Here is a 27414-nt window from a genome sequence, read left to right as displayed (position 1 = left end):
CACAGGCAGGGGTAGGTTTCCCTGTGTGTTGGAGGACGGGTGCACATTTGGGAGTTCATCCGGTCCAAGTGCGGGTCTCAGGGGACAGAGGGCCTGGTGATGGACCCGGGGCCCTGTTCTGGGAAGGGGAGGGGCTTAGTTTGGCCCCGCCTCCAGGTCAGGGTGCAGACAACGAGGTACCTTTTGGGCCATGACAGGGCTAGGGCCCAGCTTGAGTTACTCCACCATCACCCTTTGGGGTGTCAGGAGCATGGCTTTGTTTCCTCTCCTCGTCTCTTGAGTTTAAGACGCCTCCATCCTCACTGAGCAGAAGCCCCTTTACCTTCCCTTCCGGGTCCCTGAAAGTAAGGTGGCTCTGCCAGGCAGGGGGGTGGCAGGAGAGTAGGAAGAGCCCAAATGCCCCTCTGTTGCCTGGAAACCTACAGGCACAACCGTTGTCGTGGTAGGTGGAGACCGAGGAGCTGCACTGGGGGCCCGGGAGATGGGCTGCTAGGGGACCCTGCAGTTCGTGGTCAGGCAGGAGTCCATCCCAGGGGACCACTGGGTCCCCAAGAAGGCTGCCAAGAGAAAGAATGCCCGGTCCGGCCTGCGGGTTGAGAAGCGTGTATAGGACCCAGAAGCAGGGGGAAGGGAGGCTGGGGCCAGCAGCCCAGGCCACCCCCTTCCTGTCTCAGCCCGCTAAGGCAGCCCTCTTCTCTTCCTGAAGCCCCCAGCCCACTCTCCTGCCCACAGAATTGACCTTAGGCCTTGGAGCTCTTGTTCCAAGCAGTGAGACAAAGGTCAGAGAGCGGTGCCAGCCCTGGCTGTCCTGAGGGGTAAACCCCAGGCGGTAAACACTGAGATGTGCCCTCCCCTTGCCTAGAACCTTCAAGCACAGGGCCCGAGATAAGAATGAAAAGAGCTGAAGTCCACGGAGAGCTTACCACGTGCCAGGCTCTGTGGCAGCCTGCGTGGCTGTTCTCCACTTGCCCTTCACGGAAGACCTCCAAGGGAGGCACGATCATCATCCCTAGTTGGGCATACAGGGAGACTGAGGCTCACAGAGAAGTCCCTCGCCCAATGTCAACAGCCAGAAGTGGCTTCGCTGGGGCTGCAAGCCCAGGCGTGGGCCACCCTCCGGATTGTCTCCCCCAGCTGAGACCACTGCTTTCCAGGGGGGTAAACTGAGACCCAGAGAGTGGAACTTGCTGGTCCATCAGGCCCTCCAAGTAGAAATTAGGATTGTTAATAATAATCAGATTGTTAATAACAGACTCATATCAGGTTATACTTTATTTTTTTGGTAATTTTATTTTAGAGAGAACGGGAACAGGGGAGAGGGCCAGAGGGAGAGAGAGAGAGAGAGAGAGAGAGAGAGAGAGAGAGAATCTTAAGCAGGCTCCATGCTCAGCACAGAGCCCGATGTAGGGCTCGATCCCTTGAACCATGAGAACATGACCTGAGCCGAAATCAAGAGTCAGATGCTCAACCGACTGAGCCCCCAGGTGCCCTGAAGGTTAGACTTTAAAAGAGACATTAAGGTTCCTGTAACTTAGGGCCTCCCCTCGTTTATGCCCTTGTAATGCCTCCAGGGGACAGGACCAACCGTCCCCGATTCTCACAGTGGGCTCTCCTCACCAGGTGTGGGAGGGTCCAATCCATGTCTAGCTGGTGGGGGTGGGGGGGCACGGATTCCTCAGGTGATTCGATGTCCGTCCCCCCCCCCCCCGCCTCCACTCCTCAATAAATGATCCGGCTGGAAATGCTGGATTTACATATGGGGAGCAGGGAGACTGAGTCACGGAACGAGAAAGAGGTTTGTTCTTCAGACCCAGTGAAAATAGCCTTAATATCACTGTCATTCAAGTGCCCAGCACCAGACATGTCACCATGAGCCCCCAGTAAGCTGGGTATCATTATCTCCGCAGACAGAGCCTGGTGGGGACAGGAGGGGGACCCCAACGAGCCAGTGGCAAGTCAGAGTTTGAACCCAAGTTTCCCTGATGCCAGTCTCTTTCCAGCTCTCCGTCGTCCTAGAGTGATGGTGTGGTGACACGGAGGAGGAGGGTCACAGTTAGAGAATAATTTTAGTGCGAGCTTCCTCTGTGCCAGGTACCACGCTGAACCCATCACAGGTATCGGACCAGAGTCTCCACCACCCCCGGAGGTAGATGAGCTATTTTCCCCATTTCACAGAGGAGCAAACTGAGGCCCCGAGAGGTGACATCCCCTCCCCAAGGCTACAGGGCTAGTCACTGCGGCAGTGGAGGTTCTAACGAGGGTCTGGCCCAGCCTGGAGCACACTCTTCCACAGAGCAGGGGGAAGGAGGAGGAGAGTTCGTGATTCATCCTGAAATGGAGCGCAGGGTGCTCCCAGACCAGCATCCCCAGGAAGTCCGGGCCCTGAGTCTCCCCACTCCTCCCCCACTCCCGTCAGAATCTGCACTACAAGATCCCAGGCGATCTGGACACGTGTGGATGTCCCAGAAACACTGTTCCAGTTCAAGTGCTTTCCCACTTTTTATTACTTTTAGTAGTACACACACATACACACATCCCTTTTTATAAAGTTAGTCACGCAGGGGCACCTGGGCGGCTCAATCGGTTAAGCATCTGACTCTTGATTTATGCTCAGGTCATGATCTCACGGTTCCTGGGATTGAGCCCCATGTAGGGTGCTGCACTGGCCGCATAGAGCCTGCTTGGGATTCTCTCTCCCTTTCTCTGTCCCTCCCCTGCCTGCGCGTGCACACATGCTCGCTCTCTCTCTCTCTCTCTCTCTCTCTCTCTCCAAATAAATAAACACAAAAAAAATAAAATTAGTTACACACATCCTGAGGTAGAAAACAAATTGCAGAATTGCCCTTCCAGGGGCCAGCAAGGAGAGAAGGAGCCAGGGAGGCCACGGTCAAGGTGGCTAGCACTGCACCCCTCCCACCTGCAAACTCACCTCACACACCCCTGCCGGAGCCTTGGCGGTGACCTCTGTTTTGAAAAGTTCCAATACCAGGCCAGGCTCTAGCTCCCCCACCCCCCCCACCCAGGCAGATTCAATTCAGCAGCGTTATACTGACCCCCACATCCCAGAGCTACACAGAATCGCACAGAGTGTACACAGAAGAGAGGGGGCCTGGAGGTCGCGCTTCAGCTGGGAGCCCGCCCGGGGCTGTGTGTTCGCGGGGGCCTCAGGCAGAGCCAGTTCCGTGCAGACCTGAGCTTCAGCCAGACACACACTGGGACAGCCACTCCAGCAGTCAGAACCACGTTCTCCAATACAGTAACCACTACAGCCACGTGTGGCCATTGACATTTAGATTAATTTAAATTAAATTAATTCAATTCCTCAGTCACACTCACCACTCAGTAGGCGCTCACCAGCCGCACGTGCTCGTGGCTACCATGTTGGACAGCACAGAAAGCGTTTCTTCCGTAGTCGCAGAGACTGCCACTGGGCAGCGACGCATCAGTTCCCAGAACATTCTCTGCCGGCTGGTAGACAGCTGCTGCTCTCAGGCCTTCATGCATCCCCCAAACCCGTGCCCTCCCAGTCCTTTGTCATAGGGTATCTTATTAATCCCCATTTCTCCGATGAGGAAATGGAGTGAGGAACGTTCCTAGCAGGAAACAGCAACGCAGAGATGGGAGCCGCGTTTTCCTTTCTCCATTTATCAGCCAGGTCTTGGGTCCCAGCTCACCCTTGCAGGTCACTTGCAAAGCGCCAGATCCTGCCCTGGGCCCCCTTGCCGGAGCCTCCCGCAGCCCCGCAGCCCCCAAGTGTCACCAACGGCCTGTGTTACAGAGGAGGGAGCGGGGGTGGGGCGGGCAGAGGGATGGAGGGGCTGGCCCAGCGTCTCACGGCCGGGGACTGGTGGGGCCACCCAGGGCCTTCCATCACTGCTCCTGGAGCATCCCGGGCCCCTGGCATGAGCGGGCTCACCTCCTACTGGCAAAGACTGGGGTTGGGGGTCCTGTGTCTAGGGATCGCTCTATTTTCTGCCCCCATCTCCGACCTCCTCTGGTGCCCTGTCTCCTTTCCTGGCTCTCAGAATCTGACCCCACATCTGTAAGGAGAGTGCGGCTCCTCCCTCTGCCTCGCGTCCTAAATCTCCTCCAAGTTCCGCAGCTTTGGCTTTGGCGAATTTGCTGCATGCCTCCGTTCTCCCTCCTCTCCATACCCTCAACCCCAGCCTCACCCTCTGCCCCTGGACCCCTGGTCCGGCTCCTCCCCAGCTTTCAGCTCCCCCGCCCCCCCACGCCCTGGTTTACTCAGAGAGGTCTTTCCAACCCAGAGCTGACTCGCCCCTCCCCTACCCCAACACCACCCCCCCCAGCACCCCTGCTTCTCAGCCTACTGTGGGGGTGGGGCGTCTTTGTAACTGAGCTGGGCTCTGTGTGGCTCCCTGACCCCCACCCGCCTCTCTGGCCCCCAGGCCTTGGCACCCTGGGGTCCTTTCATCACCTGCGCACCTGTTGCTCCTGCTTCTGGTCTCAGCTTTGCGATCACCTCCTCCCGACTCCCCTCCACCGGCCATGGGCCCATGGGCGGTGATTTGCCTAGACATTCCGGGAACCCCCACCTGTGCTCACAGGCTCCCCTCCGGCCTCCCCAGCCAGTGCCAGCAGGGGACCTGGCGGTAGGGGGTGCTCGCTGGCTCTTCTTGCCGAGGCTTTGTGGGGGCCCGCGTGTGGGCATTGGGGACGCAGCCGTGAGCAAGCCAGACAAACTCCCCGCCTGGGGAGCTCACCTTCTGGTGGGAGACGGACAATAATGGACAGAACAAATCGCTGTCTACAGGGTACCTTCTGGCCATCCGAGGGCTGGGGAGCAAAGGAAGTATGTCAGTGTAAGAGGTGGGGGCAGGGCAAGTCAAGGGCTGAGCCCCCACAAGCCTTTCCCAGGGTTCTGCTAGCTCAAAAGTTAGGGGACTGTCGATTCTCCGGGCTTTGGGGTTGCTTTTGTTTGAAAAGCCTTCAGGACAGGGACTGGCTCAGAGGGACACACGTGTGAAGTTGTTTCATCCGTCCCCGAAGCCGCCTCTGCCCATACCCTCCCCCCCACCAACTTAACAGCTCCCAGCCTTGCGCATATGACAGGCATCCAGCGAGAGAAGTGTTCAGCTCTCTCTGGCTTTGATGTCTCTCCACCCTCCTGGCTCCAGGTTCCACTTCCGCCCCAGTCCCTCACAGTCGGGAAGTTCTTCTTTAGATCTAACCTCCATCCCTCTTGCTGCGATGGCAGTCAATTTCCTATCTTTTCTCTCACCTTCTGAACTCCCCCCAGAAAAATGAGTATGCCCGACAGGAACGTTCCCTGCCTCCCTTCTCTCCTCGCCCCACCTCCCCTGGGCCCCCGAGTTTCCGACCTGCCGTCTGCCCGAATCCTCTCAGGCACGGTGCCCGAGATCTCTCAGAGCTTGGTCTGGGGAGGATGGCGATGCTTCCCCTGGCCCGCACGTCCCTCTCGGGCTTCCTCTGCTCTCCTGCCCTTCTTGTAGTCTCTCCCTCTCCCTGGCCCCTCGTGCACGGTCGTGTTTTGGTCTCTAGCCCCTGTCTTTGTTCCTCTGTCTTCCCATGTCTCTGCCCCTCTCTGCCTTGCGCCCCTCTTCTCTCTTTGGGGCCTCTTGCCTCTCTGGCTGTTTCATTCCTTCGACCAGGTAGGGGTGGAGAACAGGCAAGAGGCCTCCCCCCAGGGCACGTGGTGACCTGGCCAGGTTCTGGGCCTTGGCTTCCAATGCCCGCTGTCCCACGGACAAGCTGTGTGACCGGCCATCGGCCAGTGTCTTCAGCCCTCCCGATCTGTTGCTCCAACTGTGAAATGGACACCAGAACAGGCCACGGGGAGAAGCCAGTGGCTGCAGGCGCGGGCAGTGCTTAGGCCAGCACCAGGCACGTTGTGGGTGCCCAGGAAACGCTTCCCATCGCTATTAGGATTGCACTGTGGGGAGCAAGGCGATCGCTGACAGCAGGTCATGTGACCCCTGGCAGCAGGGTGTGGACCAGGGGAGGTTTGTCTCATCCTATGCAGTGGGGATGAGACAGGCTTTGCAGGATGCTGACTATTGTTTAACATGTCCCCCCACCCTGAGAGACCTCCGTGGGACTGAGGTTGCTGTCCTGACAAGCTTTGGGGTCTCTGGGACCTGTTGGCTCTGGTGAGGCTGACCAGGGAGGGACCATTTCGTAGCCTTGCATGGCCTGGGGCAAGTGCCTTTGTCTTTCGGTGCCTCGGCTTTCCTATCTGTGAAATGGGGGTAGTAGCAGCGCCTCTCTGAGGGCCCAGGGGAGAACTGCGGTTATTGCCAAGTACAGAGCCCAGAACGGTGCCCCAGGAAATGCCAGGTACCTGGCAGGCATCGACATCGTCAGTGGTGTCAGACCGCTCAGACGTGTGCCCCAGGGCTTTGGGAACGTGCTCAGCAGGGGAAGGGTTGTCCTCACAGCATGACGGTTAGTGGGGTGCAGGAGCTGCCCTGGGGGCCTGCTGTTTGGGACTCTAGAGTGTGGTACCTGGACCTCTCCATCCAGGTTGCGCCTTGGTGCGGCGTGGGCGTCAAACTGAAGGCAGTTGTGTTTGCATAGGGATGTGCTGCCTCTGCTGGGCGGGCCTCCTGGGATGGGCGGGGACCTCAGGCTCTGGGCCGCCTGAGGTGTGAGCTTGAGAGGTTGCAGCTGTTAAGAGTGTGTCCTGGGCTGGGTGCGGGTGGGTCTCCGTGCAACTGTAACGAGGCAAAGTGTTCAGTCCGTGAGGAGTATAGACTAACAGCCATGATAACTCGCTCATTCATTCCTCACTCAGTTTACTGAGCACCTAACGTGTGCCAGGCACCGTCATAAATACTGGGAACCAAACTGCCCACAACAGATGGAGTGCCTGCCCTTGGGGAGCTTACACTCAAGTGTGTGGGTTTGTAAGAGGCTAGATGGTGACGAATGTCATATAGAAAAGTACAAGAGTGAAGGTTCTGGAGACGGCTAGGGTGCTGTGATTTGAGGTCGTCAGGATGGTCTCCCCGGAGAAGGTAACACCTGAGCAAAGACCTGAGAGGAGGCAGGCCCAATCTGGGAGGCGGGGCGGTGGCGGGGGGGGGGGGGGGGGGCCTCTGGGATCCAGACAGGGAAGAGCAAGAGCAAAGGCCCTGAGGCAGAAATGTATGCAGCCTGTTCCAGAAACTGAGGAGGCCAGTGTGGCCTGAAGTCAGCGAGTGAGCAGGGGAGGAGACCAGAGCTGAAGCCAGAGAAGTGGCCCAGCCTGAGGAGAGGGGGCCTGGGAACCCAGGTGATGTCCCCTGCCCTTGCACCTAGTGAGACCACCTGAGTGAGGGGGTGAGGGGCTGTGGAACAGAGGAGGGCAGGGTCTGGAGGGCAGGTTGGATGTTGACAGGACCCCTCTGGCTGCCTGTGGGAACAGACTGGGAGGGAGGGCGGGACAGAAGCGGGGCACCAGTGAAGAAGGACTCTGATCTCAGGGGAGATGGCTTGGGGGCGAGGAGGAAAGGGGGTCAGATCTGCATGTGGGGCACAGGTAGAGCGTTTTCACTGAGGATCTAGCTAGCCAGCCCCCAACAGCCCTAGGAGGCCGATACTCTTGTTACCCCCCCCCCACCCCCCGCCCCGTCTCCCAGCATTTCCTGCAGCTCAGAACCACGAAGTCACTGGCCTGAGGTCACACAGCAAGGGAAACAGTCCCCCTTGCTTCATGTGCCCTAATGCTGCCACTTACCTTGTGTGCCCTGCGGGTGCCCTGGGCTTTGAGTATGGAGGTGGCCTTTGGCGGCACCGACACCAGTGCTTGCACACAGTAGGGACTCAGAAAATATCTGCCGGCTGGCTGGCTGGCTGGGTGAATGGAAGAAACGCGAGCGGCTTCCCTGCCCATTTTGCAGAAGCGTATGGGGAGGCGGCTAGCGGGCCCTGGCTGAGGTCCGGGGGGGAGAGAGCTGCATCTGGGGCCGGGTTTCTTTGTGGCACGAATGGGGGCCGGCCCTTGGCTGCAGGACTGGGTGACGAGGATGTTGGCCCAGGATCGCTGGTGTGTCAGTGGTGGGGGTAGGAGTAAATGGCCACGCGGCGTGGTGAGGGGCTCGGGGAGCTCCCCCGGGGGGGCCTGGAGGTACTAGCTCCTGAGGGGAGACTGTGCTAGGCTGTCTGTCCTTGGGCCTGGGGACAGGTGCAGGAGGGGTGGCTGTGGTCAGCGGTGGGGGGGGGGGGTGGGGTCAGCCGTGGCCCAGCCTGGTTTTGCAGCCAGTCTGTGCCACGAGGCCGGGCTTGGCACAGCCCACACGCCCCCCCCCCCTTCCCAGGGCAGCCGGCCGTCAACCTTCCTCCCCCCCGCTTCCCCCGACCTTCCCCTGCCGCCCAGAACCAATGGGTTAATTAGATAACGGAGCCTTTGATTAGCGGGGGAGGGGGAGGCCTCTCGGTGCAGGGAAGGGGGGCCGAGGAGGAGGGAGGAGAGGCGCCCTCCCCGTTCGGAAGGAGAGAAAGAAGGAGGGAGGGGGTGGGGAGGGAGGGAGCTGAGGCACAGCTTGGCTCTGCACTGCCGTGTGACTAGAAATTGTAATCGCGGGGAAAGAGAGAGACAGACAGAGCCTGGCCGAGAGAGACCGAGACAGACGGACAGACAGACAGAGAATCCGACCCAGACGGGCTCCCCAACCTACGGAGAGGGTGATGGGGACAGAGCGAGAGTGAGGAGGACATGGAGGAGAAGGAGAGAGGGGGCCTGGTCGTCCCGAGGGAGGCGAGACAGTGAGGGGGAGCCCCGAAGAGGGGGCTGGGGCTGAGGAGGGACAAGGCCAGGGGGCCGGGAGAGAGGAGAAGGGGGCCGGGGTCGGTGGGGGGAGAGCAGAGCAGCCGGCGGTGGGGGGGGGGGGAGAGCGGAGGTAGCGGTGGGGGTGGGGGTAGGAAGCAAGAGGAGGCCAGCAGGGAGGAGGGGGAGGAGACCGCTGCAGTGGCCTGGACGGGCCTCCCCGGGGCGGGAAGGGCGACCGGCGAGGAGGGGGGGGCGCGGGGAGACCCAAGAAGCCCCTGCGCCCCCCCCCCAGCCCGACCTCGAAGGAAGCCCTGGAGAACCGGGGAGGCAGAGCCCCCCCGCCGGCTGGAGGCATGTGGAGGGGGGGGCCTGGGGCCCAGGGAGAGGCCCAGCGGAAGCGGAGCCACCGGGGTGAGTGTCCCTCACTGTGGTTGGGTGGGGGGGACAAGGACAGAGATGGCTGAGGGCGAAGGAGGGAAGGGGCGGGAGGCCCAGCCGCCACCGCAGAAGCTGTGATGGGAGGGGGGGAGGGATGCGGGCGGCTGCAGGAGAGATGGGGACAGATGCGGTAGAGACGCGCGGCTGCAGGCCTGGACCTGGGGCGAGTGCTGCAGCCGCAATTTCTGCCCCTGGCTTCGAGGGTGTGGGCTGAGTCGTCGCCAGTCTTAGGAGGTGGGAAAGGGGATGGGGGTGCAGGACTAGGGCCAGCGGAGACCCCCCCCCCCGTCACACTCGGGAAGGGGAGACCCCGCTGCGCTCACATGACTCACAGATAGAGGCGCACACAGCCCCCAGCCCACCAGGTGGAAAAATGAGTCCAGGATTCAGACACAGAACCGACCCCTCCTCATCTCTGTCTCTCAGGCTTTCTCGTCTCTGTCTCTGCGTCTCTCCGTCTAGCTCTGGCTCTCACACATGCATCCAGGCGCACAGACTACGCACATGCATTTTTATCGGAGTTAAAATGATCTTGGAAACTGCAGAAGGAGGAAGCGAATGTATGTGTGTGTGTGTGTGTGCGTGTGTGTGTGTGCGTGTGCGCACGCGCGTGCGGGGTTGGGGCTGGTGGCCCCGTGTCCGTGGGTCTGAGAGTCAGCTGTCTGCGGTGTGCCCGGGTCTCTGCTGCTGGTGGGCATGTTTGTGCAGACCACTTCCGTCTCCCCCCCGCCCCCCGCTAGCCGGGGGACTCAGGGCGGCCTGCTGATGTGGGTGCACGTGCATGTGCTCCAGACACTGCCTGGAAGGGAAGGGAAAGCCAGGGCCACCAGCCCCCTCTGCCACTCGCTGGCCGGCTCCACGCCGGGACGAGCCGTCCCCCTTCCAGCGCCTCAGTGTCCTCATCTGCAGATTGGGCGTCCTAACGGCTTCCTCCTACGGTTCCCGGGAGGCTTCCATGAGAACACTGTGTGCGCAGAGTCTGGGGCATAGAAAGGGCTAACCCGGAAGACCGGAGCTGTTATTATCGTTGCCGTTCTCACCATCGCTGTTGTTACGATTGGCCCGTCCCCCCTTTGTCTTGCCCTGACCCCACCCCGCCCGTTGCCCACCCCAGAGTTCGAGCACAGGGTCTCTGGCCCCCAGCCCCCTCCCCACCGACCGCCCCGACACCATCCCCGGCAGCTGCTGGCACGGAGCCACCAGGCGCTGCCTTGGCCCTGGGCACCTGCAATCCCACGGCCTCCCGCCTGTGCTGCCATCCCAGGCCCCCGCGGCCCCCTCCTCCCCCTTGCCTTCTCCAGTCTGCTCCCAGCCTCTCCTGCCCACACTTCACCTCAACAGGTGCCTTGTCTGGCACTTACCTTCTTGAAGTTCCTCCTCTGAGTCTAACTCAAGTCTCTCTGGCTGCTGAGAGGCCACCCCCGGCCCCTGACGGGGGTGACAGGAGTCTGAGGGGCGGCGGGCCCAGTGTGGGGGGCGTTTGGTGCTGGGCACCCGGCCTCTTTGCAAAGGCTCCTGGGTAGGGAGTGGGGTGAGGGGACAGGAGGTCGCGCCGGAGGCAAGGGGGGCCTAGACGGCCACTGTGACGGAAGCCAGACTCCAGACCACCACCCAGGCTTCCAGACCCGGCACTTCATCCTTTCTCTGGCACTTCATCTCGTCTCTCTTCCTCTCCCTCCATCTCTGCCTCTTTGTCTCCATCTCTGAAACCATGCCTAGAACCAGGGTTTGGACCTGACATCTCCGTTACTGGCCAAGCGCCTGGGGCAGCCGTTCTCTCCCCACCTCACCCTTGCCTCGGTTGTCCGTTCTGCGAAATGGGCACAATCTTCCAGTCGGGGAAGGACGTGAGACAGTGCAGGGAGGGCAGGGCTAGCGCCATTGTCTGCCTCCCTCAGGGGGTGGGTCGGCCCCCCACGGGGCAGGGGGAGCCCTGCTCTCCGGGTCCTGAGTAGACCAGGGAGGTGACGGTGGCAGCAGTGGCTGAGAGCTGCCTGGGGGTTGGGGAGCAGGTGGGCCAACGGGGTCCTTGTCCCTCACTGAGCTTCTCCCTCTCTCCCCCCCACCCCGACAGCCCCCCGGCGCCCACGCGGAGCATGAACATTGAGGATGGCGTGCGCCCGCAGCTCCCCGTGCCCCCCACTGCCGCCCGGTAGGATGTCCTGGCCCCATGGGGCCCTGCTCTTCCTCTGGCTCTTCTCCCCACCCCTGGGGGCCGGCGGGGGCGGCGTGGCCATGACATTGGCCGCCGGAGGGGGCTCCCCGCCGGCTACCTCCTGCCCCGCGGCCTGCTCCTGCAGCAACCAGGCCAGCCGGGTGATCTGCACGCGGAGAGAGCTGGCCGAGGTCCCCGCCAGCATCCCTGTCAACACGCGGTACCTGAACCTGCAGGAGAATGGCATCCAGGTGAGCTGGGCCGGCATCCGGTGGGGTGGGGGAGGGGGGACACACAGCCGTGGAGGGTAGTGGCGCTGCACAGGTGGTGGCCAGTTCCTCTTCCTCGAGGTGGCGAAGGCCTTCTGGGCGTCCCCTCCAGCTCCTCACGGCCGTCCCTGTGGCACTTAGGAGATACTGTTTGCATCCTATTAACTTGAGCTCAGGCTGCCCGGGTTTTCTCTGACGAGAAAACACCTCTGTGCCAGTGCGTTGGGGCTCGGAGGCACGGCCACCTGCCTGCCTCTGCCAGCACAGGACAGGCAAGCCCTCGGCCTGCCCTTGGAGTCACAGGTGGGCAAAGCGACCCTTGCTCGAGGCCTCCATGCCTTCTGCGCCGCTACACCTGCTGCGTGGCCTCGGGCTCATGTGGTCTCTGCGCCTCCGTTTCTTCGTCTGCAAAATGGGGATGCTAAGACCTCCTGCCCCGGGGGAGTTGGGTGACGGCTGATGGGTTTCAGACTTGCCAGGGACTTAGAATCTTCTGGCACCTGGCGAGCACTCCTTTGCCGTGCGGTGTGGGGCTCATGTGCCCACTTCCCGGAGGGTGGCGTGACATTTGGAGACCTGAGCACTCCCGTGGGCCTCGTCTCCTGTCCAAGCGCGTGGCTGGTGCCTGGACGGGGCAGGTGCCATCCGGTTAATTGTGACTGTGGCTAAGATGGGGTATAAATGATGCCTCGAGGGCAGAGCTGTGCATTTTTAAAGCAGGGTCTCTCCTTCTCTACTCTGTTGACGTTTGGGGCCCAATCGTCTTTGGTTGTGGGGACCTCCTATGTGCTGTAGGGTGCTGAGCAGTAACCCTGGCCACCAGACGCCAGCAGCACCTCGCCCCTGGTGCCCAAATGTCTCCAAATGTTGCCAGATACTGAAGGGGGGGGGATCTCCCTAGTTGAGAGCCACTATTTTTTTTTTAAGTTTTTAAATGTTACTTTTGAGAGAGAGAGTTCAAGTGAGGGAGGGGCAGAGAGAGAGGGAGACGCAGAATCCGAAGCAGGCTCCAGGCTCCGAGCTGTCAGCCCTGAGCCCGACGCGGGGTTCGAACCCACCAACCTTGAGATCATGACCTGAGCCGAAGTCGGGCGCTTAACCTACTGAGCCACCCAGCCGCCCCGAGAACCACCATTTTAAAGGCACAGGGTCGGTACCGCACACCACGCAAGCCTTCCCCGACCCCCGCCCATAAAGCTAGGAGAGAAGACGGCTCGCGTGTGACGTCCCAGGCCCCTGGAAGCTAAGGTTCCCCTCCGCCATGGCACTTCCCTATCTGTCCCTAGGAGGGGAAGGGGTCAGTGGCACCCATCTCACTGTCCCGGAGAGCCTGGGGACAGGGCTCCCCTCTGCAGAAGACAGAGGGGATCTTTCAGGGGCGCAGCACCAAGGGCACTACTGCCCAAGTCGAGAAGGCTATCCTGGTGGCTGCACGGCAAGGACCAGTGAAGCCAGTGTTGGGGTCAGGATCGTGTCCTCCAGCTCGGCCCCACCTCCTCAACAGGGTGCCTTCTGTAGAGTGCGCTGGGAGTCTAACCTGCATCCTCAGGCTGGAGTCCCTGCTGACCTGCCCCTGACTCCTGTCAGGGGGCCGACACCCTCACTTCCTTCTCGCCCTTGTTCCCTGGACTCTGCCGCCCCGGTTCCGGCCTTTCTTTACTCACGTGACGTTCCACACGTGTTGCCACCAGCTCCGAGCCAAGCCCTGATTTAGGTACTGACACTGACGGAAGGGCAGGGCCCTCCCCTTGTGTACGTATAAGGGAAGAGACTGTAAAACGAACGGGATGGCGAGTTGGGCTGGGACAACTGCATTCTGGGGAATGGAAGTCGGAGGGGAGACGTTAGCACATCAGGAAGTACGTGCGATGAGGGGCCGCTGAGTCCGCCCCACCAGCAGCCCCAGGCCGCGGCAGTGACCCTGCAGTAGAACTGGGCCATTTTCTCTTTGGGGAGCTCGATGAACGATTCAGTGCCTTTGCCGGCACGGGGCTCCGCCCACAGACTTGTGGCTGCCCGCAGGCGCACAACGGCCCGAGCAGTGCTCCCCTGGCACCTCCAGCCCCTACTCTCAGGCCCAGTCCCTCCTCCCAGTGGCCCCCAAGGGGTGCTGGCCTCTGCCTGAAACCCACTGAAGCCTCCTGGCCTCAGGAGTGAAATCCAGCCTCTATATTGTGACAGCCGAGTCCCACACAGCTGGGCCTGGCCTGCCGGCCCCTACGATTGCCGCCAGTTGCCCTCCCATTTCACCCCTCCGTCCAAATATGCCTCTCTGTGGCCCCTGGGTCCCCCAGCCTAGCCTTCCTTCGCCGCCTTCCAGTCTGGGCCCGTGGACTCCCCCCGCCCCCACCTCCAGACATCCCTGCCCTTACCCAGGACGCTTGTGTTTGCTAAATATCTCTTGGTTGTCTTCTGCGTGGGAGGCGTGGTCCAGTCACTCCAGATACATCAGTGAGCGAAACAGACAACCTGTCCTACCTACCCCCAGCCCGCATTCTAGACTTCGGCATGATAAGTAAATGGCATGTGTTAAACATGCTGAGGGCTGTGGGAAAAGGAAATAGATGGGGGCTGGGGACGGTGGGTGCAGGAGGAGGAGGGGTGACTGGCTGCAGCTTTAAAGACAGGAGGTCCAGGTGGCCTAGTGGAGAAGGTGACATCTGAGCAAACGTTTGGAGGACGTGAAGGTGGAATCTCATGGAAGGGCATTCCAGGCAGAGGACAGCAAATGCAAAGGCCCTGGGGTAGGATCCTGCCTGGTGTGTGGGAGGAACAGCAACAAGCAGGTGTGACCGGAGCACAGTGAGCCAGGAGAGAGGGTGGGAGGTGAGGGCCGATCCCGCAGGGCCGCAGGGCCTCTTGGCCTCATGGTGAGGACGTGGGCTCTTCTCAGAATGAGCCAGGAGCCGGGGGAAGCTCTGAGCAGAGGGCAGACGGGCTGCTGACTTGGGTCTCCCCGGCTGAGGTGCAGGGAGGCCCATACGGCACGTGGATCCTGCGCCAGGGGGGCTGGGTTTGAATCCCGGATCTGCTGTCTCCTTGCTGGTGCAGAGTTCTGGTGAGAAATGCCGGGGGCTCGGCTGGGACCAGGCTGCTTGCGGTGGAGGTGGTGAGAAGTCGGCCGGTTCTGGGCGTGTTTTGAAGGTGGAGACACCAGGACGTTCCAGCAGAGCGGGTGTGGGAAGAGGCAAGAGAGGATGGTTTTCTTTTGGGGTTGAGCTGGCCCCTTTGCCTGGGCCTGTTTGCTGGCGCGTCTGTCACCCCATCTCGTGGGGCCACTGGCCTCCAGACGTTTGACCCACATCTCTGTCCGGGTGTGCACTTGAGCCCCATGGACGTGAGTGAACTTCTTTATAAGTCACGCACGGGTCTGCTGCAGCCACGCGGCGTGCACAGTGCTAAACACACACAAAAGTGGGCATGTTTCATCCCTGGGGGTTCTGGCACCCCCACCCCAGAGGCTTCCGTCCCCCCGCAAACTGCATGTTCCCCCAGGGTGGAAAGAGTGCTGTCCACGAGAGCAGGTGCTTGTGAACGTTCAGTCAGACTGGCCTCCCTTCGTGGGCACCTTGCAGGTGGCAGGAGTGGGGCTGCCGAGGGAGCCAGTGGAGGAGCTTGGGAATGTAACTGTAGGAAAAAAAAAAAAAAAAGTTTATTTATTTATTTTGAGAGAGCGCGCACACACGAGAAGGAGAGAGGGAGACAGAGAACCCCAAGCTCTGCTAGCACAGAGCCCGACGTGGGGCTCGATCCCACAAACCATGAGATTATGACCTGAGCCGATATCAAGAGTCAGATGCTTAACCGACTGAGCCATCCAGGCACCCCGAGAAAGTAACTTTTTCATTATCCAGTTAAAAAGAAAAAGAAAAAGAAAAAAAATTACCCCTAGTCCCACCACCTAGATATAAATAACTACTGTTTACATTTTGTTTTTAAAGGCTTCCTGGCTCTTTTTTGAGCCTATACAAATTGACTTTTAAATTATTTATTACAGAATGAATGCAAATTAATTTAGAAAACCTAGAATATATACCTAAGTAAAAACACAGGGACAAAAGCCAAGCGTAATTCGACACTCACAGGTAACTCCCATTAGCATTTAGTGTCTTTCTGGCCAGTGCCCTGGTACGGGGGGTTGGTAAAGGGATTTCTTTTTTTTTTTTTTTTTTTACTTTTTTGAGAAAAAAAATGAAATCACACCATTTGATATCAGTTTGTAGCTGACTTTCGACACCTGAGAGCGTAGCATGAACACCTTTCTCCCTGACACTAATGCTCGTCCAAAATATCAGTTTTAATCACTGTGTAGGATTCTGGCCATCCCGTTACTTAACTAGTCCGTTCTTCTCTCCAGTGTTTTCACTGATACAGACAGCGCTGTGGTCAACAACCTCCGTGCTCAGTCTTGGGAACTTTCCGGATTCTGCCCTTGGGAGAAATTCCTAGAAGTAGAATCTCGGAGTCAGAGGGATGATCATAGAGCCACTGCCCTGCAAGCCCTATGTGTCCTGCTCGTGGTGGCTGGTACTTCCCCAAACATGCAGGGGACTGTGCGTGCGCGCGCGCGCGCGCACACACACACACACACACACACACACGCAGCCTGACACCAAAGCGCCGTAGAAATGGCCTGAGTTCCGGGGATTTGAGAGCCTCCCTGTCCTGTCCGTGGTCACTTGCTTGTCATCTGGCTCTGCACAGACGATGACTCCCTGAAGGGGGTCTTCACCCTGCTCCCTGCTGGACCCCCAGCACCGAGAACAGAGCCTGGTACACAGCAGGTGCATAGCAGATAGTTGTCTATGAATGGAAGGTCGGCTGGCTCCCGAGCAAAAGCTTCCGTCTAGAACAGTGGTGTCCATCTCTGGAGAGGGTTCAAATGCCCTCCTGGGACACGACAGGGCCAGCAGGTGGTGGAAATGGTTGTTTTAATGGCCTTTGCAAGCAAAATAATTTTTAAATATCAGCAGCCTTCCATGGGCCCCCAAATCGTTTCTGAGACTGGACAGGGGCGCGAAAGCCCGAGCCTGTGGAGTCACCTTCTAGGCAGAGGCCTAGAGACGCCCCTTCCCCCTGACCTCCCAGCCCTGACAGCCCTGAGGCCACATGCCCCAGGGACCCCACACAGCTCCCACCTGGGCCGGGCCTACTCCTCCTCTCCTCGGCCGGCTCTGTTCCCCTCCTCCCCAGAGCCAGTCATCCTAATGTGTTTACTGTGGATCTTTCTGCTTGTGTGTGTTCTTGCAAAATGCTTATTGTGTGCATGTATTTTTAATTTATGTAGATGAAGCTGCATTATAGATGGCTTTCTTTGTCTTACTGTTTTCACTCAGCCCGGGGTGTTTTAAGAGCCATCCACATCAGGGTGTGTGCGCGCGCGTGGCCACCCACTGCAGAATTCTCCTTGGTGGGTGCCCCCCACCTCCTGCCCCCCCCACCTCTGAATCAGGACAGACACCCAGGAGGCTTGGAGCTGCCTCCACCACAAAATCCCCCTCAGGACCCCTTTGGGAGCCTCGTGGTAACATCTTTGGGGAACTCTCTGGATCCGACTTCACGCGTGGGCTTAACCAGGGTCCCTCGGGGTCCACCGGGAGGTCGTGTGGGCAGTGTGTGAAGGTGCTCTGCAAGGACGTGTGCTTCTGGCCTAAGAAACCCATCCACCCACCGGAAAGAAGTGCTCAGAGGTGCTTCAGAGAGAGGTTGAAGGATGGCCCAAGGGGGCCAAAGTGTAGAACAGAAGCCGCCTCAGTTCTTGGTAATCAGGGCATTGGTCAAGTGAATTGGGGCGCATTCTTACAACAGAGTGTTACTTGAATATTTAAAACAGAGTTTCGAAGAATATCAAAGGACACAGGGAAGTGCTTAGAATGTAACACTGAGCTTTCAAAGGATGCAAGCAGGACGTCCAGTTTGTTTTAAAACTGCCCTGAAAGGAGGGGGGGTCTGGGTGGCTCAGTCGATTGAGCTTCCGACTTCAGCTCAGGTCATGATCTCGAGGGTTTGTGAGTTCAAGGCCCGCATCAGCATTCTGCGTTGACAACTCAGAGGCTGGAGCCAGCTTTAGATTCTGTGTCTCCCTCTCTGCCCCTCTCCTGCTGTGCTCTCTCTCTCTTTCTCAAAAATAAATAAGTAAACTTTAAACATAATAATAAAATAATAAAACTGTCCTGAAAGCAAACACAAAATGCAGGGACCACCCAGAAACGTTGGCCCCGCCTTTCCCATCACACTAGCATTTTGGAGGATAATTGCATTTCTTCTGTTCGCTTTCTTCAGTTGCTAAATTTTCTTCAGTGCGGGCACCTAGTGCTTTTTGTTATCAAGAAAAATTCTACTTAAATATATAATATGTACAAAATGGTATACAAGCTGAAGGCAACAGTCTGTGGTGGGATTCGCTCACCTGTCCCTGGAAAAGGGAGCAGAAACCCAAATCTGCGGAGCGTTTACCCTGAGCCGGGGGACTGGGAGTGCTCTCCCTTCCCCAGGCCTCTTCGTTCTCACAAGGACAGGACTGTTTGTCCCATTTGACAGATGGAAAATGGGACAGCCCCTCCCCTGACTTCTAACAGCCAGAATAGTGCATCTACACCATCTACACCGTCTACACGGCTGCCCCCCCAGCTGCTGTTTGTGCCTCTCGGCCGCCTGGTCTCCTCGTCGTTCTCCTGTAGCCCGGCGCTCCCTCCTTTTCCTTCTTTATTGTTGGGTAATATTCTGTCCGATGAAGTTACCGCGATCTCTTGATCCATTTCCTCTGGATGGGCATTCGGACCTTTTCCAATTTGGGGGCGGTCCCTACTCCACCTGACCTTCGACATAGAATCTTTTCGAGCCGGGGAGGGTGTAGTGGAGTCCCTCCTCCCCATTCATGCCGTGGAGAGTGGCCTGTGCGCTCCAGGCCGGAGCAGGAATGGGACTGTCAGCGAGCCGGCTCCAGGAAGGACAGCACGAGCCACATGTCACAAGTGGCGGAGTCCGACGCCATCGAGCTCAGGCCCCCAGGTGCTCCACCTGTTACCTTCTCTGACTGAGATAGCGCCCTTCAGGACATGGCCCCTGCCTCCGGCCTCCTGCATCCCTGGGCCCCTTCACACTGGACGTTCCCTCTTTCTGGAATGTTCTTCCACTCTCCCCTACATCTACTTAGCACCAGCGCTTAACAGTTGTGGGGACAGTTGAGGCTTCACTCACAACTCTTCCTCGGGCACATTGTCAAACCTGTCTGGGCCTCAGTTTTGTCATCTGTGAAACGGGGGTAACAACAGCCCTTCCGTCATAGAGCCGCTGAGAAATTCAATGCTTTCATTCTTTGGACAAGCAGGTATTGAACGCCACTGCATTCTAGGTGCTCCCGGATGCCCTGGGGACACGACGTCACCTGGGGGCAGTGCATTCGAATGCGGACTTAAGGTGGGAGAGGACCCTGGTGAGGGGCCAGGAGCTGAGCAGCTCTAGCAAGGATTGACAGTGAGATCTTTGTCAAGGTCGGCCTCGTCTTTCTTGACTCAACCCCAGAGGCGCCTTCCCCGAGCCCCCAGTCAGGTCAAGGCCCCCCAGTCCCCGTGGCACCCCAAATTCATTGATTGCACTTGTGCACACTTGTTCACGGCACCACTGGCCCAAAATGCAACCGTTACATGAGCCAATCAGAGGGCGTCTCGCCATCTTGCAGAGTCTTGTGGCCTCGGAGCCTCATGAGAGCCCCAGGAGAGGGACAGGTGGGGATCCCCATTTTTCAGTTGAGTAGACTGAGGCCTGAGAGACAGGAGACCCACATCTCCCCCTCTATTACTCAGGTTGCCTCTCTGAGCCCACCTCCCGCTTGGGAGGGTGGGAGTAGGGGTGTGTGTGCAGCCTCCCAGCAATGCTCTGAGCTCTGTCCACAACTACCCTATAAGTCCTTGCTGCTCCCAGCAAGACTGTGGTGCAGGAAGTGAGACCCTTGTGCAAAAAGCCGCAGGTGGGGGGTAGAGTTGGGACTTAGCCCAGGCCGACTGGCTACAGAATTTGATTTTTCCAACACTAATTTCCTGATGTTTCCTAATTCGTAGCTGGCTGGGCTCTGTGTAGTCCTGGCGCCTCAGGCTCAAAGCTAAGTCAGTCCTGATGCGGTCCACAAAGCCAGCTCCTGCTCTGGCCTTGTCCTTGCTCATCAGGACACCTGCCCCAGCTTCCTCCTAGCCTACCGTGCACTGCCGCCCCCACACCCGCCACCCCAGTGAGAGTCACCATGCCATCCCTTGACCTTAAGACGGACAGTGCTCCCCTTGCTGCAAGGACCCTTCGCCAGCCAGCCTGTCCTTGTCCCAGCCACACCACACTCGGGGGTGCCCTCTGCTGGACCCAGACACCGCCCCAGCCCTGCCCTTCCAGCCCTTCCGAAAACACACCTCACCTCTGAAGGGCCAGAGTCACATTCCGCACTTGCCTGGCACCAGGCACACTTCCTCATGGACCCCAGACACTGAGAGTTTAATCCTTACAACACCGGGCACGGGCTCTCCTCCCCACGTGGAAGCAGGCTGCAAGCTGCTCCCCGAACGCCTGTCCCTTCTGCGTCTGATTGGCCCCGGTCTGTCAGTCCGCAGCACCCAGCTCATGCCCCAGTTCCCTATTGAACAACTACTATGTGTCAGGCTCTGCTGCAGGACCTTTGCACAGCTGGATGCAGAGAGGGAAGCACACGGAAGGCAGGACCCGTGAGCTCACAAGATGGAGGTGGAAGCCGGATGGGGGGCAGGGGACCAGGGAACCTCACTGGGAAGGAGGTCTTTGACCCCGCCTGAGCCTTCACCTAACCCCACCCACCCACCGCCTTAGGCAAAGCTGGGGTGCACTTAGCGCCTGATACAGATCGTACCCACCCCGTCCCCCCCCCCTGCTTCCCAGGGCATTATCTGCACAGGTTCAGACGCCTGTCTGGGGTGGGGGCAGGGGTACAGAGGTGAGGAGCAGGCCAGACTCAGCAAACAGGGCAGGGCTTGGCCCAGGAGGCCCGAGAAGGCAACTCCCCGGTGGATGAATGGAAGGAGATGAGGGGGAGGACCGGAGGGCGGGCAATGGCCCGGTGAGTGTAGATGGACAGTCACATACATGGATGAGAGGAGCTGGCGTCTGGGAGAAAGACTTCTCACGGGGCAGGGACGGTCAGGAAGCCTTAGCAAGGAGAAAGGCTTTTTTTTTCTGTTTTTAGGGAGCCTTGAGTGACTTGGGCCCCGAGCAGGTGCAGAGGCTGGGATGGCGTTCCAGGACAGCATGAGCTCAGGTGTAGAGGAGGAGGAAAGTGACAGGTTCATAGATGGTGCACTTAACCTTGAAGGCACTAAGCCCCTCATGTGTGGAAAGACATTTAATTCCCTCACCAATCCTAAGAAGTAGATTTTATAATCCCCGTCGCACAGATGGAGAAGCAGGCCCCAAGAGGTCTAAAATGCACCCAAGGGGCACTTGGGGGGGGCTCAGTCGATTGAGCGTCCAACTTCGACTCAGGTCATGATCTCAGGGTTCGTGAGTTCAAGCCCTGTGCCAGGCTCTGTGCTAACAGTGCAGAGGGGTTCTCTCTCTCAAAAAAAAAAAAAAAAATTAACAAACATTTAAAAATAATAATAAAAAAAATTCACCCAAGTCCCAGAAGTGGTAGAGAGGCAGCCCGAATCAGGACTCCAGCTGTCTGACCCCACCGCTTGAACCACCAGGCTACAGGGCCCACGAGCAAGAGCGAGAGCAGCCGGCCGGGTTGGGGCAGGGACGAGACAAGTCTGTCTGAGCACAGTAGTGGTCTGGGGTGCTGAGGAGCCCTGGGGTTTGAGCTCTCTCCCCTGAGATAGATAGCGGGGGCCACTGAGCTCTGGCCAGAGCCCTTCCCCACCCACCGCCCTTGAGGGTCGGCCTGTGGGTGTGGGAGCAGGGGTGCTGTGGAGGCTGACACATTGGTCCCAGCTGCCCTCACCCAATATGGCTCCTGGAAGGTGGGGCCCGGAGCCTCTGGGCTCCTGCCAGTAGAAGTCAGTGCCAGCATGGCCTGGAACCTTCGAACAGGGACAAGTTTAGAACCTGTTGTTGGGCAAGGTAATATTAGTGACAGAAGTGACATTTATGGATTTCACTGAAGGAGGAGATGCTGCGTCCTAAGTGGCCACCCTGCCCCTGGGCTGAGCTGTGTTGCGGTGATACGGGCTGGTTCTCAGTCCTCACGGCCCCTGCACCTGTGCTACAGAAGAGAACACTGAGGCCTGGGGAAGCTGAGTCTAGACCCAAGCCTGCCAGGCTCCTGGCGGGTCCCGGCGGTCAGGGAAATCCCCACGGAAAAGGAGGCACAAGGCCCTTATCTCAGGGAAGGAGGAACTATGAGAAGTCGTCATAAAAGCACTTAGTACAGAAAAATAACAATGTTTTTAAAACCGTGAATGCAAAACACTAACACACACAAGAAAAGACAGCGAGCTGCTAAGCTTCGTTGTCGGTTCAGTACGTTCAAAACGTATAAGAACAATTTATCTTAATAGTGTTTAGATGAACAATTCACTTAATCATCTCCCACCACAGTTAAATTGTTAATAAAGGAATTCTTGACAGTTTATTTTCTTAAAAACCCCAACAGAACGCAGTGGGATTTTTTTTCAGTGTTAGTAATGTTTACCAACTATAGCTGAAGTGGCAAGTCCCCTAAGTAATAGACCAAGCTCCAGGATGAAGGAGAGACCCCCCTTCCACCTTGGGGTTGGGACTGGTCATCGATGGGGCCATGTTCCCTTGTCCGACTGGTGTCTGTACCCTTGACGGTGAGCACAGAGCCGGGCCTAGGGGGAAGAGGGCTCAGCAACCATGGGCTGAAGAAGCGAGGGGACAAGGGTACTTGGCTATTAGGTTGCTGTCAGAGGCAAGACCCCAGGACTATCTCCTCTGCAACATAAGAGGACATCAGTGTCCTGCCAGGCCAAATGTTAGACTGGGAGGGAAGGGGGATTTGCCCACTCCAAGAACCAGTCCCCACCTTGTCCATCCTACTTTGTGTCAGTGGTCACAACAGTGACCCCCATTTAAATATCATCTGCTCTGGGTGGGGGGAGGGGGAGGGTCAAACTGTGCTGTACAACGGCCCACACCTGCCTCTCCCCCTACAACCAGGGAAGCACCCATGATCTGTTTACACCATTGCCATTTAAAGGATCATTTGCATAATTATTATGTTTAGTGCCCTCCCCACTCAAGATCAGGTTGTGGGAAGTCAGGGCTGCTTCTTTCTTGTCCACGGCCGGATCCCCAGAGCCCAGCAAGATACTTGACACATAGCAGGCACTCCAAGAATATCTGTCAAATGAGCAAATCAACACGAGGGTAATGGCTGAATAATGAACAAGCCCCATGGCTCAAACTGCATTGAAACCAACAGAGAGTCCAACCCTCTTGGCTTAGGATGCGCAGACGGATGGAGACTTTGTATTTATTTAGATTGAGGAAAAGCAGACGTCCGATCTTGGTTCTGCTACTTTGGATCTGTGAGACCAAAGGCAGATAAGTTTTCCTCTTTGAATCTCCATTTCCTCAGCGGTAAACCATCAAATAAGAAGAGAGGCAGGGACGTGTGGTTGATAACACCCATGTGACAGGATTTCTACAAGGACTAAATGAGATCACCACCTCAGAGCATTTAATACAAGGTCGGGTACACAATAGGCACTTAACAAATAACGGCTTTCCCCTTCTGCCTTATTGGGAACCTGCCCAGGAGGGCATCTTGTTTCAGAGTCAGGATGGGATCAGCCTTGTATTGTTTGTGAGAGGAAGGAGAAGAGAGGAACTGGCTGACTTTAGTCTTTAGGTATGCGTGTTAAATTTTAAGGGTAACCACTAAAAGAAGAGAAAAGGAAAATATATAGATTCTAAAATAGTAGATGGGGGAAATTGAATAAGAAAAAAAAATCAATGAAAAAGATGACAGGAAAAGAGAAAGAATAGGCTGCAAAAAATCAGGACAAACAGAAAGCATAAAGTAACAGTAAGAATAATTCCAAATGTATTAGTAATTACAATAAATGTAAATGGACTAAACTTCCAGTTAAAAGACAGCAATTTTCAGACTGTACTAAAAACAAAATCCAGGGGCACCAAGGTGACTCATTTGGTTAAGTGTCCCAACTCTCAATTTCAGCTCAGGTCATGATCTAACGGTTCATGAGTTCGAGCCTCACATCAGGCTCCATGCTGATGGTGTGGAGCCTGCTGGTGATTCTCTCTCTCTCCCTCTCTCTTTGCCCCTTTTTGCCCCTTCTGTGTGTGTTCTCTCTCTCTCTCTAAAAACAAATAAATAAACTTAAAAAAAAATCCAAAAGACGCACCTAAAACATCAGGTCAGAATGGATGAAAGCAAAAAAGATGGCAAATGCTTACCAAAAAAAAAAAAAAAAAAAAAAAGAGTAAGTTGGAACCAGAAGGCTAGTGCTCTTTCAGCTCCCAAGTTCCATCACTAAGGGTTTCAACGTGGTGGCATTGTCACCCAGGCCAAAAGGTGTGTAGGCCCACATCAACTGGCGTTACTGGGTGCTCTCCAAACCAGAGCCTTGTCCGTTCTGGGCTATTCATTCAACACACTTGGCTGAAGTCAGCCATGAACTAGGCCTTGTACTGGGGACAGGGAATGCGGAAACCATCCAGATGGACTCTCTACTCATACACTCATAGCCTAGCCGAGGAGAAGGACGTGTCAAAGCAATGTGATAAGAGAATGTGTTTGACACCTTAGTGAGCAGGGGAACAAAGAGGGCTTGCTGGGGGAAGGCAACTGAAATTTCCCAGAGAATAAGGAGGAGGACAGCATTCCAAGCAGAGGGCACAGCCTCAGTGCAAAGGCAGAGAAGCTAGGCAGAGCCTGGTGAGCCTATGGAATCCATCCATACACCTCCATATGGCTGGAGTAGAGGAGAGGCACTGAGGCAGGCCTGCAGGGCCTTTGACCCCACATCAAGGGTGATAGGGAGCCATGGGAGGACTATGAGCAGGGATGTGGCGGTGTCTGAACTGCATGTTAGCCTGTGTAGAGGAAGGATGCTGAGGAAGAAACTGGATGCCCAGAGATGGGACAAATGTTCATGATCATTAATAGCTGAATCAACAATGTTATGTATATATATATACATATATATACATACCTGTATGTATATATATATACATGTATGTATATATATGTATATGTGTATATATATACTGCATGCTTGCCCTGCTCCAAGTACTCACGATCGTGTCCAAGCCTCACAGTAATCGTGCAGTACCTGCGAGGAAAGAGGGTTCAGAGACAGTAGGGCACTTGCCGAAGGTCACATTGCTGATTGGCAGCAAAGCCAGGATTCAAACCCAGACCCAGCAACTCCCCGCTAGGCTGCTCCCCAGGCATCCTGCGGAGAAGGGAGAACTACTGGAATCCTGGTAAAAATAAAAAGCACTCGCTATTTAAAGCAACCCTACAGCACATCTTCAATAAAACCAGGCTTCCTTTGCAGCAACACCCCCGTCCCGCTCGGTTCCCAAGCGCATTAGTAAAGTGGTTGGGGGGACCCCACCCCCCCCCCCCCGGGAAATGCCCTTCGTCTCCCTCCACGCACACCCTTCCCGTGGCAACTGAGACAAAGCATGCGGAGCCGGAAGAGCCTCAGACGCTGCCGAGATGCACACTGTGGACAGACTGTAGTTGGGGTCCCTCTATGCAGAGGGTCGGGGAGATGGCGCACCTGTGCCCTTCCCCGAGGGCGCAGCGGGCAGCCCTACTGAGTCACTGGACCCCACTGAGCCTCAGCCTGCAGGTTCAAATCCGGCTCTGCTGCTTCCTCATTGGGTGACTTGGCAAAGCGGGTTCCTTCTCTGAAACGAAAGCCTAACAACACCTGCCTTGGGGGCTGCTGGGGGACAGCCGCCTTGGATGGAGAATGCGCAGCCCAGAACTTGGCACTTGTCACTGGGGCTCAGCGAGCACCTGCAGTGCCACACCCCGTGCCGGGCAGATGTCAGCGATTCCCCCGAGTCTTGAGGCTAGCTTTGTAAGGTGGACGTTGCGAAGCCCTTTCACGGGGAACGGCCCCTCCCCCATCTGCTCCTTCAGAACTGGTTTATCCCCACGAAATAAAAAGCGATGGATGGATGAATGAATGAATGAATGATGAATGAGACGTTTGGGCTGGAAGAAAAGGGCCGAAGAAAAGGGAAGGGCAGCCTGAGAAGAGGGAACAGCATATGTAAAGGGGGAGGACCTGGTGAGATAGTTCCAGGAGTTGGCTGTGAAAGGTCACTGGAGTGAGGATGGCTAGGGTAGTGGCGGCAGTGAGGGTGCGGGGGGGACGTGTAGAAGGGAGGGGAGAGGCAAGCAGGTGCCGGGCCAAGCAGGGCTTCTGATGCAGGCCGAGTCTTCTTCTCTGAGAGCACTGGGGAGCCATGGAAGGCTCCAGAGGAAGGCCCTGGGTGTGGCAAGACCCTGGAGATGGGCTGTGGCTGTGAGACCTTCCAGAAGAGAAGAACCACAGGCTTGCTAGCCAACCCCACGGGTGAGGCCACAGGTGGCGTGGGGTCTGAGGCTGCAGGCCCGCCTTGGACCAGGAAGGTGGGCTGGGGGACCGCACTGAGAGCTGGGACCCTGGCAGGAGGGAGGAGCAAGCGGGCATTCAGTGAGCTCCCGCTCGGCTTTCAGGGACCTGGGGAGGCCTCAGAACTGAGTGCCACCAAGACCGAGTGAAGGCGCGGTGTCTCAGGAACCTGGCCCAGCGGACTTGTCCTTCTAGAATTCTCTGTCCAAACTCTCACGTCTAACTTTTTAAGAGCCCACCTCATTCTCTCCCTGGTGATTAGTGACAGCCAGATCCTCCAGCTGCTGCTGCTGCTATTGTTGTTACTATTATTATTTTTTTATTTAAAAAAATTTTTTAATGTTTATTTCTTGTTGAGAGAGAGACAGAATGTGAGTGGGGGCGGGGCAGAGAGAGAGGGAGACACAGAATGCGAAGCAGGCTCCAGGCCCCGAGCCGGCAGCACAGAACCCCACGCGGGGCTCGAACCCGCAAACCATGAGATCCATGGCCTCAGCCAAAGTCGGCCGCTTAACCGACGGAGCCACCCAGGCGCCCCGTTACTATTATTTTTAATACAAACAGCGAGTGAGGGCCTGCTCTGTGCAACACCAGCGTTTCCCAGGGCGATGATCAAAGGCACCCTGCGAGGAGGGTTCTGTGCTTGTGATGTTTGGGAAACCCAGAGAATGGAGCGAAGTGGAACTGTCCTTTCCCGCAGGACTTCCCAGAACTTCAGCCCCCGGCAGCGGCACCTCCAGGAGGGACCGCGCGGCTCCTGTTTGATCAGGAAAGCTTTTTGTCACTGCTGTGGAGTAGCACCCCACGGAACGCACTGGGACCAGCCGGCCGAACTCTCCCCCTTGCTCCCTCGGAGGAGGAGGCGAGGGTGCAGTGACCCATGAGGCCGCAGGAGCCAAGCCCCAGGGCCTCTCAGGGTCCTGGGGCTGCCCCCAGTCTCGGACGCAGGCACGGCCACACCGCCGGCCGCCTGCAGAGACCCCAGGCCAGCGTGCTGTGCCCCTTCCCTCCAGCCCTGGAGGTCAAATCCCGCAGGTGCCACTCCAGGGCGGGGAGCTTCCCGAGGACCCATCCCCTGCCAGCGAGGACCCATCCCCCACCAGCGCGCTTTAGACAGACTCCTTCCTGCGATAGCATTTACCGAGGTTTTGTCCCATTCTAGAAGTTAGCTGTGTTCACTGCAGGAACTTAAAGAAGGCAGAAGTGTGTTAAGGAAAATAAATAATTGACCCTGGCAATTCC

At 57.3% G+C, this 27414-nt stretch overlaps 1 protein-coding gene across 3 annotated transcripts in view; it reads left to right on the top strand.

Annotated features, from left to right (window-relative positions):
* Positions 1–27414, top strand: part of LRRC4B (leucine rich repeat containing 4B) — a 61735-nt gene that overhangs the window by 26724 nt on the left and 7597 nt on the right. For 2 of the 3 annotated variants that reach the window (XM_053905666.1, XM_053905664.1), the window contains exon 2: positions 11244–11575. In XM_053905666.1, coding sequence (XP_053761641.1) covers positions 11279–11575 — 297 coding nt within the window. In that variant the 5' untranslated portion in view covers positions 11244–11278. Of the gene's footprint in view, positions 1–8870; positions 9143–11243; positions 11576–27414 lie in introns of those variants that run through there. The other variant, XM_053905665.1, reaches the window with a different exon arrangement.

This window comes from Panthera pardus, unplaced genomic scaffold (assembly GCF_024362965.1).
Source record: "Panthera pardus isolate Hobbes unplaced genomic scaffold, ASM2436296v1 HiC_scaffold_18, whole genome shotgun sequence".
NCBI lineage: Eukaryota > Metazoa > Chordata > Mammalia > Carnivora > Felidae > Panthera > Panthera pardus.
The sequence above is the reverse complement of the archived record's forward strand: the minus strand, read 5'-3'. Positions and strand labels throughout refer to the sequence as shown.